Raw genomic sequence first — 20,235 nt, 5'->3', positions numbered from 1 at the left:
AGCCTATTGGGCTATGGCAAATAGACAATATGACAACCTGATCTCCACAACCCCACCTCTTGTAAAGACCTGCTTTTATAACCCTAGAGGCTGGGAGTACACACTAGGGAACCACCCAGGAGAATGTTTAGGAATAAGTGTGAGTACAGAAACTATTTGCTAGATAACTCACTAAATAAAGTCTTAATGAGGCTTTAAAAAAAAAATAGGTGTGAGACATAGTCACTTCTCCAGCAGAACAAGAATGTTGCGCCCTAGGGGTGTCCTTAAGGGCCTAGTTGAACAAAAGGACACAATGGTTGGGGAGCTGTACTCAAGAAGGGTGGTGACAGAGGGGTCATTGTAGCAGATTGATCCAGGATGATGTTAGTCTAGCTGTCACCTACCCCTCAAATCCAGCCCTTAGAGTCTTATATGCCCACCTCTTTTATGATATTCTCTGGGCCATCAGAGAAGGGCTTTTTTGCAGTAGGGGCTCCTTGACTGGACAGTGTCCAAGTTGAATACATAATCCACGCAGCTGTAGAGACAGCAAGAAAAGAGACCTATGTTGACACAACTAAGAATGAGTAATAATTTTGCCACCATGTCCCCCAGACTCTAAACCAGTTTGATAATTACTGGGTTAAAGTGCTCACAGGACCATCTAATGCCTGTATCTCTGTATGCGTGTCTTTTAAAGCATAAGTGATACTTCCTGAATTATCAGGCTTATACACGCTTCATTTGGTTTGATGTGCCCCCTTGTGCTAAGGTGAGTACATCCAAGGCCATTCTGTTTTGTAATAGGGCCTTTCACATCTTTATCATCTCATCTCTGTTGTTCATGAGTGTCAGGCTGTGGTAACTATTGTTGAGGATCCTCTGGGTATAATTAATTGTCTATATGCTATATCACATCTTCTGTGCCTAAAGATGGTACAGATATTCCTGCTAAATGGTCATACCAGTGAAAGACAGCATGGGTCCATCATGCCTTTAAATGGGATGAATTTGCCGAGGCTAATTTGGTGCTATCGGTGCTGTTATTATAATACATTTATTTGGAGATTACTAGACCATTTTATGAATTTCCAAACCCTACCACAAAAACTATCATCTTGCTTTTATTTGAATAATTTTTCTTAACAATGCAAGTAGATGTTCTGTCCACAAGAAGCAATAATAAATGGTCATACTTCTATCCTTCCTACCTCTTCCCCTATCTGAGCTAAAGGTTTCACTATGCATTAGTAATGTTTTTTCTCACTAACCTTACTACAGGTTTCATGCATTCTAAGTAATTAGTTTAGTCTGTTAGACCTTACTTAGCTCCTTAGGAGCAGTGACTATGTCGTCTTCGTTTTTAATACTCAGCACTTAAAACAGTACCAGGAGCGTAGTATGTTCTGAATGTAGAAAGACTATACATAAAATCCAAGGTCCTTTCCACTTATCATATGATGTCTCTGATACAAGGGCAGGGGGTTGTGCGGGTTAGGGAGGGAAAAAATGGAACAAGATGGGATCGGGAGGGAGACCATAAGAGACTCTTCATCTCGGGAAACAAACTGAGGGTTGCTGGGGGGTGGCGGGGTAGGGATAGGGTGGCTGGGTTATGGACGTTGGGGAGGGTATGTGCTATGGTGAGTACTGTGAAATGTGTAAGACTGATGATTCATGGACCTGTACCCCTGGGGCAAATAATACATTATATGTTAATTTTTTAAAATTATTTTTAAATAAAAAATAAAAATAAATAAACCCCAAATCCAAGATCCTTTCAAAAAATAAGATGTCATATGGCAGTCTTTGTGCTCGTCTGTAATGCTGGAGGAGAGGAAGGGTAAGGTCATTGGTTTCTAGAGTGACGTTCCAATGACTCCCACCAGCCAAAGAAGGAGAAAAGAACCATAGTTGATTAATGGCAACTACAGCAGGTGAAAGGAGGCATCATGTCCACTATACACTTACAAGGAACCCTTTTACTATTTAATTTTTTTTAATTATGTTATTCAGTTTTAATTGGTATACTCCTTTAATTCTGATCTAGATTCATTTTCACCCCTTACTGTCAAAACCCAGTTTACTTCTGGATTCTAACTCATTATCCTCTTTCATAACTTTTCTCTCCACCCTACTTTTGTCATTCCTTTAGAGTCTCTTCCTCTGTGCCTTGGGTTACTTCAACTGCCAAAGTGGCTCCCCACCTCAGGATTTGTTCTTACTATTCCCTTCCTGCTACTGCGACAGTATTACTTAAATCTGATAAAAAATCTAATCTCATATTTTTGCCTAAAATCCATAATATCCAAATTTCTTAGAATTATGCAATTTTTTACCAGTAAGTACCTCTTTCTCTTTAGTTTTAAATACTGTTTTACAGCCCATGTCTTTGCCCTTCTTATGTCTTCCTCAGGTTCACATGTGTATGTGTACACAGACACGAAACCTGCAGACATTTACATAAATCAGAAATTATTCATGTTTCAAGAATCAAGAGTTTTCTCTTTTTTTTTTTTTAAGATTTTATTTATTTATTTGACAGACAGAGATCACAAGTAGGCAGAGAGGCAGGCAGAGAGAGAGGAGGAAGCAGGCTCCCCACTGAGCAGAGAGCCCGATTCGGGGCTCGATCCCAGGACCCTGGGATCATGACCTGAGCCGAAGGCAGAGGCATAACCCACTGAGCCACCCAGGTGCCCCAAGAGTTTTCTCTTTATGAAGTCTTCATGTTTCAAGTCTTCATCAAAATCTCTTTGAATCACCACTCCCTCTCTGAATCTGCTATTCTCTGCACCCTTTAGTGGATGTCTTTCTTTACCAACTTGCAGTATCCTTCAGGACAACAATGAGATCCTGCTACATTTTAATAATTATAATTAATATTCGTATTTACTCCCACTCAGCTCCTCTTTACCCTTCTTGTTGTCTTTTATTTACCCATAGTAACCACATTTTCCAGAACTAAATATAGAGACAAAATCTAACAAGTGGTGAAATAATATTTTAGTGCATTTCCTTTCAGTCTTTTTGGGAATTTTTTTTTTTTGACACATACACACGCAGAGATATACATTAAAAAAAATAATAATTAGGACCAAACTGTGTGCTCCGTTTGTGTGTAAATATATAAAATATCTTCACTTATTTTCACTTAACAATATATCATTTTTTATATTCCTATGTCATAATCATCTATAATATTATTTTAATTAACTCACATATTCCATTGTTTAAAGTACCAAAAGTTACTTAAATTATTTACTGGTTTGAATATTTTTGTTACCCACAATTTTTTGCTAACATGAAGAATGCCACACTGAATGTCACTGGAGCTAAATCTTTGCACCCCATCAGTGGTGATCCTTTACTCCAGATAAATTTCTAGAAATAGGTCAAAGGTAAGCACATATTGAAAGGTTTTGATATATACTATCAGATTGTACTTGAGAAGAATTGTGGAATTTTACAGTCCCATTAGAAATAGTAAAAAAAAAAAAAAAAAAGTGCTGATGTCTATTTGTGTATATTTCTTTGTATTTGTGTATATATAATGTGTGTGTGTTTTTTAGTAAAGTGGAATACTGCATAGCTTAGGTACTTGCATTGAAATAACTTTAGCTGCTATGATCAAAAAAAAGAAAAATGAAACAAAATATATGAAATGGTAATTATCCCTGTATGTTAAGAATGGCCATCATACCCCCTGATAGAGGGAACTAATTTGTCTAGAGCTTTCTCTATTGTATTAAGTGTTACAAAACTCATTTTCTTAAAACACATTAAAAATGAGTGGGCAACTTTTATTTTCCTAATTTCCTTCAGTTTAAAAATAATAATTAAAATCATAACTAAAAAAAAGTATGATATAGAAGCCCTTAACATATGTGTTTAATTTTAGGAAGAGTTGCAATCCACTAAAGAAGAGAGATTTCCAGCAATCCACAAACCCATTGCTGTTGGTTCTCAGCCTATGCTCACTGTTGGAACAACCCACATATCCAAATTGACAGATGACCAACTCATAAAAGAGTTCCTTAGTGGTTCCTACTGCTTTCATGGGGTGAGAAGTGAACCTTTGGTTTCAGTATTTATCTAACAGCCTTCAGTTACGTGCTATTTAGTCACAGGGCTGAAAAAAGTTTTTGTCAATAGAGAAATGGCAGGATTCTGGAAGCCTCCTAATGGATATTTTCTGTCTGCATCTTACTATAATCTAAGTAATAGCCATTATATTTCCTTTGCTCATAAGCTAAAACTTGACCTTTACTTACAAGCTAAACTTGACCTTTACTTGACAGAAAATACATACAACTAAGTCATGTGGGATTCTGATTGATTGCTGGAATGGGCATCAAGGACTAGATAGCCTTAAAAAAAAAAAAAAAAAGATTGAATAGCCTACGTTTTATTTATGTGGCAATCACTTTTAAAACTTGAGTTAATATCTACAAAGGTTAAATTCTGCCCCTAATAAACTAATAATTTCAATGGGAAATACACTAAGTGGAATTTTTATTTTATTTTACCAAGGCAATACAGCAGTTATTCTCTGTATTTGTCTTTTTTAAATTATTATTTCTCAGTAATTTCCTTTTCCTGTTTATTACTGAAGTGTGGTTGACATTATGTTAGTTTCAGGCATATGTAATGTAGTGATCTGACAACCCTGTGCATTACTCAGTGCACATCACACCGAGTATATTTAATCATCTTTCACTGTATAACATTATTTCTCAGTAAATTTTTATTTTAATTTTCAACCATATTATTACTCTTAAATTTTTCTAGTTATATATATTTCTGTTATTCTCATATGGCAATACTGAGACGACCACAATCCCCCATTCTCTTTGTGTAACTTGATCTGTTTTCTTTCCTATAGGGCGTTGGTTGGTGGAAATATGAATTCTGCTATGGCAAACATGTACATCAATATCATGAGGTATAGAATAGCCTTTATATCATTCTACCACTAGATAGATTAAAATTTTAAAAATCGTTTGTGAAAAAAAGGAGGGGGAATGGCATTTTAATCATGAAGTGACTTTATTTTTTTTTTCCTTAAAGATTTTTTTTTTTTTTAATTTGACAGATCACGAGTAGGCAAAGAGGCAGGCAGAGAGAGAGAGAGGAGGAGGAGGCAGGCTCCCTGCTGAGCAGAGAGCCCGATTCGGGACTCGATCCCAGGACCCTGAGATCATGACCTGAGCTGAAGGCAGAGGCTTCAACCACTGAGCCACCCAGGCGCCCCATGAAGTGACTTTAATATGAAAATACTCAAAGTGTCTCTGAGTTCTAGAAAATGGAAAACTTGGTTTTAACTAAGTCACTCATCTTAAAGTAACGTTTATTAACTCCTCAGATTCTTGTATGACTGTGACTCTGGAGGAATAATAGGCTATTGTGACTGATCTCTAGCTTTGACTGAGAAATTAGTCATTAAAATTTTTTAAATTAATAAAGTGAGTAGTAAAATAGTATGTTATGGCTCAGGTTAGGAAAATAGGGTAAATACAGAAAGTTTCTCTCAGCTAAAAGAACATACCGTATCATCCAAATTTAAAATCAAATAAGTTTTAAGATTGTACAATTAGCCTTTTATTCTTCCTTTTATGTCTAATTTCATAAATCAGATAGCATTTTCTTCTGCACTTAGCCAAACTGCTTAAATTCTGAACTTCAGGCTTCAGTAAGTTTATTTGTCATAATTGTACCTTGTTTGGTAAGGTAAACTGCTAGACGTTGAAGACAAACATTAATTAATAAATATTCATCTGGCTGTTTTAAACAGCTCTTTTTCTTCCCCCAAAGAAATAATAACTAGTAATTTTAAAATACTGTCTTGGGCGCCTGGGTGGCTCAGTGGGTTAAGTCTTTGCCTTTGGCTCATGGTCATGATCTCAGGGTCCTGGGATCAAGCCCTGCATCTGGCTCTCTGCTCAGTGGGGAGCCTGCTCCGCCCTCTCTCTCTGCCTGCCTCTCTGCCTGCTTGTGATCTCTTTCTCTCTTTCTCTGTCAAATAAATAAATAATATCTTAAAAAAAAAAAAACAAACACTGTCTTTACCTTCTTGAGATGTTGTGAGTCAGTCTTAAATTCCAAGACAGATCATAACAGGAAAGATCAACTCAACCTTCCACATTTAAATCAATCCAAATTTATGAGGCATCTGTAAACTAGGAGATTTTATTTCTCTGCTTAAATCTGAGAGATGCCATTTGACTCTTCTTCTCACTTCTTCTTGCTACTATGTAGAAGTTTCATTTATTTTTAATAATATTTATTAATAGAAAAAAATATTACCTAACTATAGCCCAGATAATACCTAGTTGCTTTGTTTTTTGTTTCTTTTTTTTAAGATTTTATTTATTTATTTGACAGAGACACAGCAAGAGAGGGAACACAAGCAGGGAGAGTGGGAGAGGGAGAAGCAGGCTTCCTGCTGAACAGGAAGCCCAATGCAGGGCTGGATCCCAGGACCCTGGGATCATGACCTGAGCCGAAGGCAGATGCTTAATGACTGAGCACCCAGGCACCCCAGTTGCGTTGTTTTAAATTAAAGGAATATGCTCCAGAAATTTAGAGTGAATAGTAAAATTCTCCTCCACCATTGTCCCATTTCCTAAAAGTAATTGCTGTTAACATTTTCTTAGTTAACCCTCCTCAAGAAAAAAAAAAAAGGCATATACATAAATGGTAGTATAACTAGTAAATACACTGTTCTGCACTTATTCTTTTCAGTTAGTATCTTGGAGATCTTTCTGTGCTATCAACAGCTGATCTCATTTTTTTTTTTAGCAGGTACAGAGGAGGATATTTATACTCACAATGTATTTAGCCAGATCTCTACTGACAGATCTTTGAATGATTTCCAGTTTTTGCTGTGATAGCACCTCAGTGAGCATTTATAAATAGTTTTGTTGGTAAACATCTGCAAGTATATTCATAAGGCACATTTCTAGCAATGGATTTGCTGGTCAAAATGTATGCATACTGAATATTGCCTCCCAGGGACGCCTGGGTGGCTCAGTTGGCTAAGCGTCTGCCTTCAGCTTAGGTATGATCTGAGGGTCCTGGAATTGAGTCCTGCATCAGTCTTCTTGCTCAGCGGGGAGCCTGCTTTTCCCTCTGCCTGCCGCTCCCCCTTCTTGTGCTCTCTCTCTGGCAAATAAATAATATAAATAAATATAAATAAATATATAACATTGCCTTCCAAAAAGTTGAAGACATTCCCATTAACAATGACTTTAAAATACACACATGCACACACATGACTTTTTTTTTCCATACACTTGCCAACACTAGGTTTTATCAAACTCATTTTGCCCAAGGTCATATAAACTAGAACTTTCTGAGGGACTCTGCTAGGAGCTTTGGGAGATAAACAAATAATAGTAGCTAACAAATATAATACTCATTGTATACCAGGCACTGTTCTAAGTATGCATATTAACTCGATCCTCATAACAACCATTAAGAGGTGACTGTTGTTCTTCCAAGGTGAGGATATGAGTTTAGTAACTTGCCTAAAACCACATTCGGAGTAAATGATGAAACCAGAGTTCTGACGCAGGCAGTCTTGCTCCATATCTAGCCTCTTTTATTCTTTTTAAAGACTTTTCAAAGATTTTATTTATTTATTTGACAGAGAGAGAGAGAGATCACAAGTAGGCAGAGAGGGAAGCCGAGAGAAAGGGGGAAGCAGGCTCCCTGCTGAGCAGAGAGCCTGATGGGGGTTTGGATCCCAGGACTCTGAGATCATGACCTGAGCCGAAGGCAGAGGCTTAACCCACTGAGCCACCCAGACTTCCCCATGTCCAGCCTCTTAAACATTTCACTTTGCAGCTTCAGTCCCTGTCTATCTAGTAACTTACAGTCTGGTTGCTAAAAGAATGTTAAATCGTTGTCTCTTCCACTAGGCAGTAAGCTCTGCTAACAGCAATGGCTGTGCCTCTTTCATCTACCTCTTTCATCTAATTCTACTAATCACATGTATGCTAAATTCTAGTGCTCAGCATGTTGCCTAGCATGAAACATGAAGAAGGAAAGGAAGACAGGAAGAAAGGGAAGGGAGAGGAAATAAAAGGAGAGAAGTCCTCATATAAGACAGTATATAGTTCGTGTTTAAAAAAATTAACATAATGGGGAAGGAAGTTTCTGAACAGACAGTCTTGATACAGAAATAAGCATGATATCAAATAAGTACTGTGAATACTCATATAACTTGCAGATTGGCATTTGAAAGAATAGAAGTAGAATGGAGGTAGGCTCAGTGGGTCTGCAGATAAGAGATATAGGCCAGAGATTTAATTAAGAGTCACAGTAGTGGGGCACCTGGGTGGCTCAGTTGGTTAAGTGTCCGACTCTTTATCTCAGCTCAAGTCTTAATCTCAGGGGAGTTTAAGCCCACACTGCATTCCATGATGGGTGTGGAGCCTACTTTTTAAAAAAAAGAATCACAGTAGTATGCAGTTACATCACTTAGGTATGAGAAATTATACCTAATTGAGATGCTGGCATTGGAAATGTAGAGGAAGAGTCTGAAGCCAAGAGCATCTCCAGGAAAACAATGGACAAAACCAATAAATGTAGGAGAGGAAGGAAATAAAAGAGTCAAACATAACTGCATGTGGAGCTAGCCTGACCAGGAAGTAGTTAGATTATTCAGAGAAACACGGAACAAAGAAGGTAACAGACTTGACTAGCATTGTTTGACTGACATCTAAACACTCGTCTGCAGCGTGCAGGTGAAGATAAGGACTATAACTTACAGGCCATCGGGATAAATGTGTACTTGATGATATCAAGGATTCCTTACAAATACCTTTTCATATATTAGGACAAAGATAGTGGGAAGACCTCTGTGGTTGTGGGTACATGGAACCAAGAAGAGCATATTGAATGGGCTAAGAAGAATACTGCTAGAGCCTATCACCTTCAAGATGATGGTACCCAGACAGTCAGGTAAAGATTAACCTTATTTGCCTCTGGATTAGAATATTTAAAACTCAGAATATTGAGAAGCATAAAATTTAAACACTTAAGTAAAATCTCCAGTCAGTTTTTCTCAGGGACATCTTTTAAAATAGTTTTCTTTTCCTAAGATAATTAAGAACACAGTTAAGAACACAGTTGCAGAAGTGGTGGGTTTCGGAAATGGGGGTGGGGGGCTGGATTCAAATGCTGGCTCTTCACTTACTACCTTGGGTAAATTACATAATCTTCTTAAGTCTCATTTTTCTTGTTTACGGGCATTTGCCTCATAGGATTGTTATGACATTTTAACGATCATGTATGCAACACAAGTGCCTGCAACAGCTTGTAGTAAATTCTGGCGGCTGCCGTTAGCAGCGGTGGTGGTGTGGTGAGAGAGAGTGCTGGGGGCTGTTTTGTGACACTGGCTTAATTCCAGCCATTAGGTCAGAAAGCTGTTAGAAAGCATTGCCTCTTCCATGTGTCCTGTTTACCTTTTCAAGTTAGTTAATTCTATTTTAATTTATTCTAGCATTTCCCTTGTCACTTGACCTCTATGAGGTTATGATTGAAAATAAACAGTGGCTCTCTGAAAAACTATCTCACAACTTCTTTGAGTTACATCTTGTTACAGCAAGAATAACTAAGCTTTAATTTTCTTGTAGTCTCTTACTTGGACAATCTTAAATTATTCGTTCTTCTTTCTTGGGTATTAACTTTGTCCTTCCTAGCACAGATGGCATTAAGAGACTCTGTTTTTAGAGTGTGCTGACCTCAGGGTGCCTGGTTGCATAAGTCCATAGAGAGTGGGACTCTTGATCTCAGGGTTGTGAGTTCAAGCCCCACATTGGGTTAAAAATAAAAATCTTAAAAAAAAAAAAAAATGGGGGCGCCTGGGTGGCTCAGTGGATTGAGCTTCTGCCTTTGGCTCAAGTCATGGTCTCAGAGTCCTGGGATTGAACCCCGCATCGGGCTCTCTGCTCTCTCTCTGCTTCCCTCTCTGCCCACTTGTGATCTCTGTCTGTCAAATAAATAAATAAAATTAAAAAAAAAAAAAAAAAAAAAGAATGTATTGACTTCTTGGGCTAACCAGAATCAAAGTTAGCAAAATTAAGCGATGGGCATTTAAGTATTAGAATATGCTAAACAAGATTGACTTTTCTTACATTCAGGTATGTTTCATGTGGAAGTAGGTCATGGTGTTATGAACAACGCATATTGAAGCACAGGAGCATAAGGCTAGCGAAATTAAAAAATTTTTTAGATCCTGCTCATCTGGAAATTGTATATTAACCTAGGCTCTACTTTTGTATACCTGCATGACAGTCTTTTAATGAGTGGAGCTGGCTGGAGGATGGCAAAAAGGGAAAAATGTGCCACAAAGTAAATACACAGGGCTCAAGAAATGGTTCACTTCAAAAGGACTTTTTAAAAAACCCTTTAACCTTAACTGTTTGTACACAAAAAATGATAGGCAAATTGAAGATTATTAATTAAATCATTCCACAGTATTTCAGTTTTATATTCTCCTTATAGAATCTGATTTTCATGGTGACATGACCCTAAAAATATTTTATAACTAATGCAAAACTGATCCCTCTAACCATTTTCTCACCCTCCCCATTACAATTACTCTGAATTAATGAAGTTTTGGTTAATAAAACTTGTGTGTTTCTCTGATTTAGGATGGTGTCACATTTTTATGGGAATGGAGATATTTGTGATATAACTGACAAACCAAGACAGGTCACTGTAAAACTAAAGTAAGTTGGACCATCAGTTCATGCTTTATGCTTCTCTTTAATCTGCTTCCAGTGGGTAAAAGTTTATATAAATGGTGGCTCAGTGGGTTAAGCCTCTGCCTTCAGCTCAGGTCATGATTTCAGGGTCCTGGGATCGAGTCCCGCATCAGTCTCTCTGCTCAGCGGGGAGCCTGCTTCCCTCTCTCTCTCTGCCTGCCTCTCTGCCTACTTGTGATCTCTGTCAAATAAGTAAATAAATCTTAAAAAAAAAATTTATATAAATGTAAAATATAATTGTGAATAATTATATTTATGCATAATAATATATGGATTGATTTAATATAAAATTATTACTTTATTCCAAAATATTAAAATTGGAGTACCTGGCTGGCTCAGTCAGTGGATCATGAGACTCGATTTCGAGGTTGAGAGTTTGAGCCCCACATTGGTTGCAGAGATGAAAAAAAGAAAGAGGAAGGGGCGCCTGGGTGGCTCAGAGATTGAGGCTTCTGACTTCGGCTCGGGTCATGATCTCAGGGTCCTGGGAGCGAGCCCCGTGTTGGGCTGCTTCCTCCTCGTCCTGCCGGCCTACTTTTGATCTCTCTCTGTGTTAAATAAGTAAAAAATCTTAAAAAAAAAAAAAAAAAAAAGGAAAGAAAGAGGAAGAGAGCAAGAAACTTTAAAAGATATAGAAAATTGTTTTTAAAAATAAATAAAATATTGGGGCATCTGGGTGGCCGACTCTTGGTTTCAGTTCAGGTCATGAGCCCAGGGTCATGAGACTGAGCCCCACATCTGGCTCCGTCCTAAGGGTGCAATCTCCTTGAGATTCTCTCCCTCTCCCTCTGCCCCTTCTTCTGTTCACTCTTGTGCTCTCGCTAATATAAATAAGTAAAATATTTAAAGATAAATACTAAAATTATTTCAATATAATTATTTATTTGTAAGTTACAATGGTTTTTAAATTATATTATTTCAGTTATTTATTATATTAAGTTATACAGGGCTACCTACATGAGATTTGTATAGCTTAAAAGGAAAATAGTTAAAAATACTTTTGTACACCAGTTGGTTAAGCAGCTGACTCCTGATTTCAGCTCAGGCCCTGATTACAGGGTCATGAGATCAAAGCCCATGTCACGCTCTGGGGTCAGCAAGGCGTCTGCTTGGGATTCTCTTTCCCTCTCCCTCTGCACCTCCCTACCACCTACCCCCGCCCCAACTCACCTGTGTGCACATATGTGCGCTCGCTCTCTCAATTAATTAATTAAGTCTTTTTAAAATAAAAATACTTTTGTATGGTTTGGGCAGTACTTTAAAGTGCTCTCTGGGGCCTCCTGGGTGGCTCAGTGGGTTAAGCCTCTGCCTTCGGCTCAGGTCATGATCTCAGGTTCCTGGGATTGAGCCCCGCATTGGCCTCTCTGCTCAGCAGGGAGCCTGCTTCCTCCTCTGTCTTCCTCTCTGCCTACTTGTGATCTCTCTCTCTCAAATCAATAAATAAAATCTTGAAAAAGATAAAAATAAAGTGCTCTCTGTTTCAGGTGTAAAGAATCAGATTCTCCTCATGCTGTTACTGTATATATGCTAGAGCCTCACTCCTGTCAGTATATCCTTGGGGTAAGTACAAAAATAATACTCAGGAATTCAGTTTGGGAACATGTTTCTGTTTTTAAGAATTAAGTCTTGAAAGGACCCTCAGTAATCTCCGAAATTTAATATAGTCCCCATACCATCTCATAAAAGCTAAAATCTTTTTTATTGAGGTACAATTTACAAAAAATAAAATGCAGAGATCTTAAGTGTTGAGTTTGATACACTTTGATAATTTTATATACCGATGGAACTATCACCCAAAACAAGGTATCTGTCACTGCAGAAAAATGGTTTATACCCCTTTTATGTCAAGACCCCAGCCCCCAGAGATACCCTTTTCTTCTTCCTGACACCATAGAGCAGTTTTGCCTGTTTTTTTTTTTTATTATTCCACATGAATGGGATCATACAGTATATTGTTTTTTATGCCTGCCCTCTTTAACTTGGCATGTTTTTGGACTCAGCCATGTCACTCCAGTATTTCATTCTCTTTTTAGTACTGAATAGTATTCATTTGTATACACATTTGCTTATTCATTCTTCTATATGAACATTTGGGTTTCTCATTTTTTATTATGTGAATAAGGCTGCTGTGAACATTTTTTTTAACAAGTCATTTTGTGATCATGTATTTTCATTTCTTTTGGGTAAGTACCTAGGTGTGGAACTAAATTATAGACTAGATACATGTTTAGCTTTTACCAAATAGTCATCCAAGTGCTTGTACCATTTTATATTCCTACCAGTAATACATGAGAGTCCAAGTAATACATCAGTAATACATCTTCCACATCCTCCTCAACATTTGGTATCCGGAGTCTTTTTTTCTTTTAGCCACTTTAGTCATTTTAATATGTATTTCCCATATGGAAAATGGTGTTGAGCAGCTTTTCTTGTGATTGTTCATTCATAGATCTTTGTGAAGTACCTAGCCAAGTTTTTTTGTTTTTGTTTTTGTTTTAAGAAAAATTATTCTGACACTTATTAAAACAGTCTTTATTCAGGACTGTTGGCAATAAGTGTGTCAAGACTTTCACAGTAGAAAAGAGAGATCCAGCGTAACACTACATACAGCCAAGACAGCTGGGGATGTACAGCCAGTGAGCAGAAGGTGGCAGCGTGGGGGTGGCTCAGTGGATGGAAAATTACTAAAAGGAGACATCAGCTTAACTGAGTCAACAGGATTACTGCTGAAGACAGGCCAGGATGATCAGCTCTCAAAGGTGAGAGATGAGGAATTTGATGAGCTATGGAATGGATGATTAGGTGTTGAGGGTGAGGGGTTCTCTCTACACTGGCTTATCAGGATTCTTGCAACAACTGGACTACAGGGCACAAGTACAAGAAGAGGCATAGCCAAAAAGAGGAATTGGGGATCCTTACTTCAGTTTGGTCAAGGAGACTCTGTCATCTGTTAGTCTTTACCCCTTTTTATTGTTGTTGTTTGTCTTCTTATTTTTAGAAGTTCAGATACATTCTGGATATGAGTTCTTTTATTTATAGTGCACACTTTCTTTCCTCAATCTGTGGCTTACCTATTTATTTTCCTAATGTCTTTTGATGAGCAAAAGTTTATTTGATCAAGTTTATTTTAACCAGTTTTTCCTTTTTATGGCTAGTGCTTTATTTTGTTCTAAGAAATGTTGCTACCCCAAAGTCATGAAAATATAACCCTAGGGCACCTAGGTCACTCAGTTGGTTAAGCAACTGCCTTTAGCTCAGGTCACAATCCTAGAGTCCTGGGATCGAGTCCCACATCGGGCTCCCTGCTTGTCCCTCTGACCCTCCCCACTCTCATGCGCTCTCTCTCTCTCTCTCTCTCATTTTCGCTCTCTCTCTCTCAAATAAATAAAAATCTTTAAAAATTTTTTTAAAAAGAAAATATTATCCTATGTTTCTATCTAGAAACTTTATGGTCTTGCCTTTGGTTATACGATGCCTAAGAGTGGCTTTCTCTGTATTTTTCCTGGTCAGAGTTCACAGAGCTTTTTGCATGTATGGGTTGATATTATTTATCAGTTTTGGGAAAATTTTACATTTTTGTGAATATACATTTAACAGATTTATACATATGTATTCATGCAGAAGAACACTGAATAACGTATTCAGTTTAGCAACTTTTTAATGGCTTTATTGTTTTTGTCTTTAGGTTGAATCTCCAGTGATCTGTAAAATCTTAGATACAGCAGATGAAAATGGACTTCTTTCTCTCCCCAACTAAAGGATAATAAAGTTTAGGGAAAGAAAAGATCATTGACAGTCATGATTTCTGTCCAACCATGTGTCTCATTGTAGAGTTCTCAGCCATTGAACCTCATCTAAAGGATCGTATAAAAGGACTCTCAACCACTTTGTGAATATGTATGTGTATATAAGAGGTTATCGATAAACTTCTAAGGCAGATAATTGTCTCACTTCTTTCATTTTTGTGTCTTATGAACTGATTGTATTTCTTGCTTGGATAATGTGATTCCAAAATAAATCTCATCCAGGCAATTCACAGTCCAGCCTAATGAAAGATCATAATTGTACCTATTGAAAGTTTTTAAATAATAGATTTATTATGTAAATTATAGTATATATAACTAGTTAATGAACTAAAGATAATGAAGAAGGAAATTGATAGGTTGTTTAAATCGGAGGTTGTTTAAAACGGAGACCATGTAAAATATGTAAATTCTAGTGCCTGAAATCCTTTCAACAAATTTTTATTTAGCAACTGCTCTCTACCAGGTATTAAACTGCTCTCTACCAGGCACATAATAGAGCCTCACAACATTTAAGTTTTCTTCACTTCTGTTAATCTCAAGAAACTCTTACTTGTAAGAGGTTGTTTCTCTCTTGGAACTTTTAATCTGTTTCTTTCTCCCTGATGTGAATGTGTTTTTCCCCGAGGTGTATGCACCTGGTGTAGACAGACATTCTTCTCTCTTGACTTAGAATGGTTTACTCCAACGAAACACACTGTGCTGGCCAGCCTTTATACTTGCCTGCTGTATACTACAGATTTTAGTTCTGGACAGTTTTACAGCACAATATTTATTTTGAAGTGAATAAAAAGTTCACAAGCAGCGTTGTCATGTAGTCAATAGTAGATTATTCCTTTCCTTTATTTTCTCCATCACTGTGTTGCACAGAACATTATCCTGTTGTATTTTGGATGTACATAGCTAAATAAGGACAGAATAGTGGCTATAAAATGCTTTACTTTTCCTCCTTTTCAGTAGTTCTGGCCAAAGATATTTTCGTTTGAGAAGTGGTTAATGCAATTGATTATTGCAGGTCTGTTTGTAGATTTTAGTGCAAAGCAGCACATACGGAAAGAACACAGACCTTGCATCCAAACTGAAATCCCAGATACTCTCTTTAATTTCTAGCTGTGTGATCCTGCACAGATCAATAACATTTTGAGCCTCACTTCCTCTGGTAGAGAGACTACTCATTTTAGAAGATAGTTGTAGTAGTGCCTTACTTGCCCTGTAAGTAAAAGCCTAGGCCCAGTACCAGTTCCCAGTAAGAGTTGGTTTACTTCCTAATATTGCCCTTGTCTCCTGATAATAGAGTAAGATCACAGACTATAGCCATTAAAATTTTTTTCTTTGAGGGCGCCTAGGTGGCTCAGTCAGTTAAACATCCAATTCTTGATTTTGGCTCACAACTTAATCTCAGGGTCATGGGATTGAACTCCCCCCACTGTCCCCTCTCATGGGCTCTCTCTCTCAGATAAATAAATCTTTAAAAACAATAAATACTCTCCCTCTCTCCCCCCCATCTCTTGCATACTCTCTCTAAACAGAAAAAAAAAATGTTCTTTAATATAAAATCATGCTTCTTACAACAATTAATTAGACAAACAGAATTACCCACATTTAGATTATAGGTGTAGGAAGGGAGGGAATGAGAACTGTGAAAGGTTAGTGCCAGAAGATACTTTTAGAATATTTAGGTCAAATTCTTTACTTAAGAGGGAGAAAAAAAAATCTTAAAAACTATTTGGATAGTTTACTGCAGAAGATACTTAAAAAGAGAAGTTGTAATTATTTCAAAATAAGTTAAAAAAATAAGCTTTCTGTTTGGGTAACAGTTTGAACTTCTTTGAAGGAAGGACTAGGCCAGCTATCTCCATATTCTTTCTAAATCTTAGGTTCCTTAGTAGTCTGTGAAATCTTGTTTGAGCTCTAAATTTTGTGTGGCCACCTCTGCTGTGCAGGCTGCTTCTCTTCTGTAGAAGTAACTGAGTTCCTAATAGGAAGGGGAAAGGGCTCGTCTATAATACACTTGATGCACTTGGAGAAGTCTATGAAGGCGGGTGCTGTCCCAGAGCTACCTGATCGGATCATACAGACAGAGTATAATCTGCATTTTAAACATAATAACTGAGTGATCCCCTTTATTTTAAATATATTCTCCAGTGGAGAATCACAGACGTAGGAGCTTCACTTTTAACAATTTCACACGTTCTAACCCTCCTGGTAAGAGTTTCAGGGAAATCACTAGTAGCTCATCTGTACAGAAAGACTGGGGCAAGACTTTTTTTTTTTTTTTTTTTTTTTAGCTTTACCTGCTTTTCTTTGAGTCACCACTAGATGGGGCCTATGCCCAGCTCTAGTTTATATCCTGATGTCCTTACCAAAAGGAACTTTAGCAACAGAGGGCAACATTATCTCAGTTACCTGAATAGTAAGCTTTGTGTATCTCCCCTGGTGAGCAATACTTCTCACCCAGTCTGACAAAGTCCTGACCTGATTTCTGACAACTCTTAAACTTCTTAAACTAGTACACAATCAGGCCAAATTGCTGACCTAGTAGCACCAAAGATCTAACCTAAAAGGGTTTAAGCTAAACAGGAAAATGAAAATCAAGACTTATTGCGTTTTGAATAAATAGGACATGCAATCACAGTTTGAAATGAAAATATCAGCTATCCTAAGATCTGATTTTAAATTCCCTTCCTAGGGGGTGCCTGGGTGGCTCAGTGGGTTAGCTCTCTGCTTGGCAGGGAGCCTGCTTCCTCCTCTCTCTCTCTGCCTGCCTCTCTGCTTACTTGTGATCTCTGTCTGTCAAATAAATGAATAAAATCTTTAAAAAAAAAAAATTCCCTTCCTAGTAAAGTTACTGAAGTAAAAGTTTTCAAAAATAGGTTGCCATGGTGACATGGGTTAAGCAAAAATCCATTCTCCATTTCTTTTTTTCAGTTGTTTGGCAGGGGTAGTAGAGGAACCAGGGCCAACTACATACCGGGTGGCTTGCTTTGTTTCACAGGCCAGTAGTCTTCAAGTAGGTTGTATAAGCAGACAAGATGATCCAGTGCATTATGGGGGGAAAAATACTAGAAATTCTATAAAACTTCATCTGCGAAAAAGGAATTAAGCTTTTATTTTTATTTAATATTTAATGGGTGGACTAACAGTAATATACAGAGTCATTCATAAATCAGGTTTTGTTTAATAACCAAATGATTTGAGAGAAGGGTAAGCATTATCTGTGCAGTGGAGGTGATGGAGATACCATCATTATTTACTTCCACCATATACAGCATTGCAGGTTAAATTACTGCTTCCATCACCTTCCAGAAAATGGAATTGTCAATTTAAATATTACCATCAAGACCACACATTATTAGGTATATAACCAATCAGGGTGAGAGGTTAACAGGTTACTTTTCACCTGCCATAGCTCCAGCCACTGTGGTCCCGGTATCTAACAACGTTTCTCTAGTAGAAATAACAGGGGTTTTTTAAATGATTTTTTGCAGCGTCAGGAAGAATGAGCCTGCTTTCCTCCCTGGCAATTAGAGGAAACCTCAGTATGAAGACTATCGGAATTCCATTCTTTAACACTTAGAGAAAATGCCCCTCTCTCCTGACAGTCTCAAAACTCAAAAGAAGAAAGCCAAAATTACTCACAAGTGGAATATAGGGCTTGTAGTGTTGTGCGTCCATACCTATTTGTAAATTTTTAAGCATTTTAAGTCTTTTTTTACATTTGAAACAAAAAGTATTCACCAAAAGCAAGTAAATCTAGTAAAACTTAGGGAAATGGTAACCATCTCACCTATGGAAGACATTGGTGAGAGTGTAAAATAATGCTCAACATCTCGTCTCATCACGTATAACAGTGTATATATTTCAAATCTATTAAATTCCTTTCCGGTACCTTTCAATAGACTACATTGTACTTTGCCTTGAATTTAAGGAAAAAAACAGTTTCCTGTATAGTACATAATTTTGATTTTGTAAATGGATGATATTAAAGGTCAAACTCTCACAGGAGTGGGAGATACAGGCTTCCAGCTATAGAATAAGTCACAGGGATGAAAGGCATAGCATAGGGAATATAGTCAACGGTGTAATAGCATTGTATGGTGACTGATGATAGCTATGCTTGTGGTGAGCAGAGCATAATGTATAGAGCTGTCAAATCATTATGCTATATACCTGAAACCAGTGCCACATTGTGTGTCAGCTATATTTCAGTTAAAAAACAAAAGTGCAGGGTGCCTTGGTGACTCAGTTGGTCAAGCCCTGCATGGGGTTCCCTGCTCAGCATGGAGCCTGCTTCTTCCTCTCTCTGCCTGCCACTCCCCCTGCTTGTACTCTCTCTCTGACAAATCTTAAAAAAAAAAAAAAAAAAAAAAAAAAAAAAAAAAAAGTGATCTACCACCAAAAATGATTTTTTTTTTTTTTCAAAATTTCTTTAAAAGGGGCACCTAGGGGTGCCTGGGTGGCTCAGTGGGCTAAAGCCTCTGCCTTTGGCTCGGGTCATGATCTCAGGGTCCTGGGATCAAGCCCCACATCGGGCTCTCTGCTCAGCAGGGAGCCTTCTTCTTCCTCTCTCTCTCCCTCTCTGCCTACTTGTGATTTCTGTCAAATAAATAAATAAAATCTTTAAAAATAATAATAATAATAATAAAAGGGGCACCTGGGTAGCTCAGTGGCTTAAAGCCTCTGCTCAGGTCATGATCTCAGGGTCCTGGGATTGAGCCCCGCATCGGGCTCTTCGCTTAGCGGGGAGCCTGCTTCCTCCTCTCTCTCTGCCTGCCTCTCTGCCTACTTGTGATCTCTGTCTGTCAAATAAATAAAAATTCTTTTTAAAAAATTCCTTTAAAATCCAACAACTTGGGGTTTAAAACCCAATTAGTCAAATCTACTCTTCTCTCTAAATTCACTCAAAAGATAGACCAAAATAGCAAACTTTGTTAGGTTTTACCAGCTTCTATGTTCAAAATAAAATACTAGTTTGCAAATTAGTCACCAGTGGTCCTTAATAGCAGTAAAAGCAAATTTACACATTTAAGACTTCTTTTTTAGGATTTACTTACTATAGAGAGAACAAGCACAAGTGGGGGAGGGGCAGAAGGCGAGGCTAAAGAGAGAGAACCTCAAGCAGCCTTCCCACTGAGCACAGAGCCCCAGTGCAGGGCTGGATCCCATGACCCTGAGATCAGGACACCCCAATCGAAACCAAGAGTCAGACACTCAACCAACTGAGCCACCCAGGTGCCCCATGATTTACTCATTAAAGAATTCTATCAGAGCTTTAAATATTACCTATAGATTTAAATGTCAACAGGGGGTCAAGGAAATTGGGAGTCATTCTCCCCCTGAATCAGTTTTTTGTTGTTTTTTTTTAATTTTTAAAAAGATTTTATTTACTTATTTATTTTAGAGAAAGGGAGGGAGAAAGCATGGGCATGGGTTGGGAGAAGCGGTGCAAAGGGCGAGGGAGGATCTCAAGTAGACCCCGTGCTAAGTATGGAGCCCTAAAGGGGGCTCAGTCTCACTGCCCAAGATCATGACTTGAGCTGAAACCAAGAGTCGGTCGCTTAACGGACTGAACCACCCAGGCGCCCCACCCCTGAATTAGTTTTTGTATTTATAGGTTTTAGTGTTCTTAAGTCATAGTAACAGAAATCATTTGTTGGAAAAGCTTTTGTCAACCA

At 37.8% G+C, this 20,235-nt stretch overlaps 1 protein-coding gene across 1 annotated transcript in view; it reads left to right on the top strand.

Moving 5' to 3' along the window:
- ERLEC1 (endoplasmic reticulum lectin 1) overlaps window positions 1-15,364 on the top strand; it is a 31,725-nt gene extending 16,361 nt beyond the window's left edge. The window contains exons 9-14 of the mRNA XM_047744023.1: window positions 3,884-4,045; window positions 4,868-4,927; window positions 8,825-8,949; window positions 10,644-10,721; window positions 12,242-12,317; window positions 14,443-15,364. Of these exons, the coding sequence (XP_047599979.1) occupies window positions 3,884-4,045; window positions 4,868-4,927; window positions 8,825-8,949; window positions 10,644-10,721; window positions 12,242-12,317; window positions 14,443-14,514 (573 nt within the window). The 3' untranslated portion in view covers window positions 14,515-15,364. The remainder of the gene's footprint in view (window positions 1-3,883; window positions 4,046-4,867; window positions 4,928-8,824; window positions 8,950-10,643; window positions 10,722-12,241; window positions 12,318-14,442) is intronic.
- Window positions 15,365-20,235: the final 4,871 nt, after the last annotated feature.

The sequence above is a fragment of the Lutra lutra genome, chromosome 9 (genome assembly GCF_902655055.1).
Source record: "Lutra lutra chromosome 9, mLutLut1.2, whole genome shotgun sequence".
NCBI lineage: Eukaryota > Metazoa > Chordata > Mammalia > Carnivora > Mustelidae > Lutra > Lutra lutra.
This window is presented reverse-complemented; position numbering and strand designations above follow the sequence as displayed.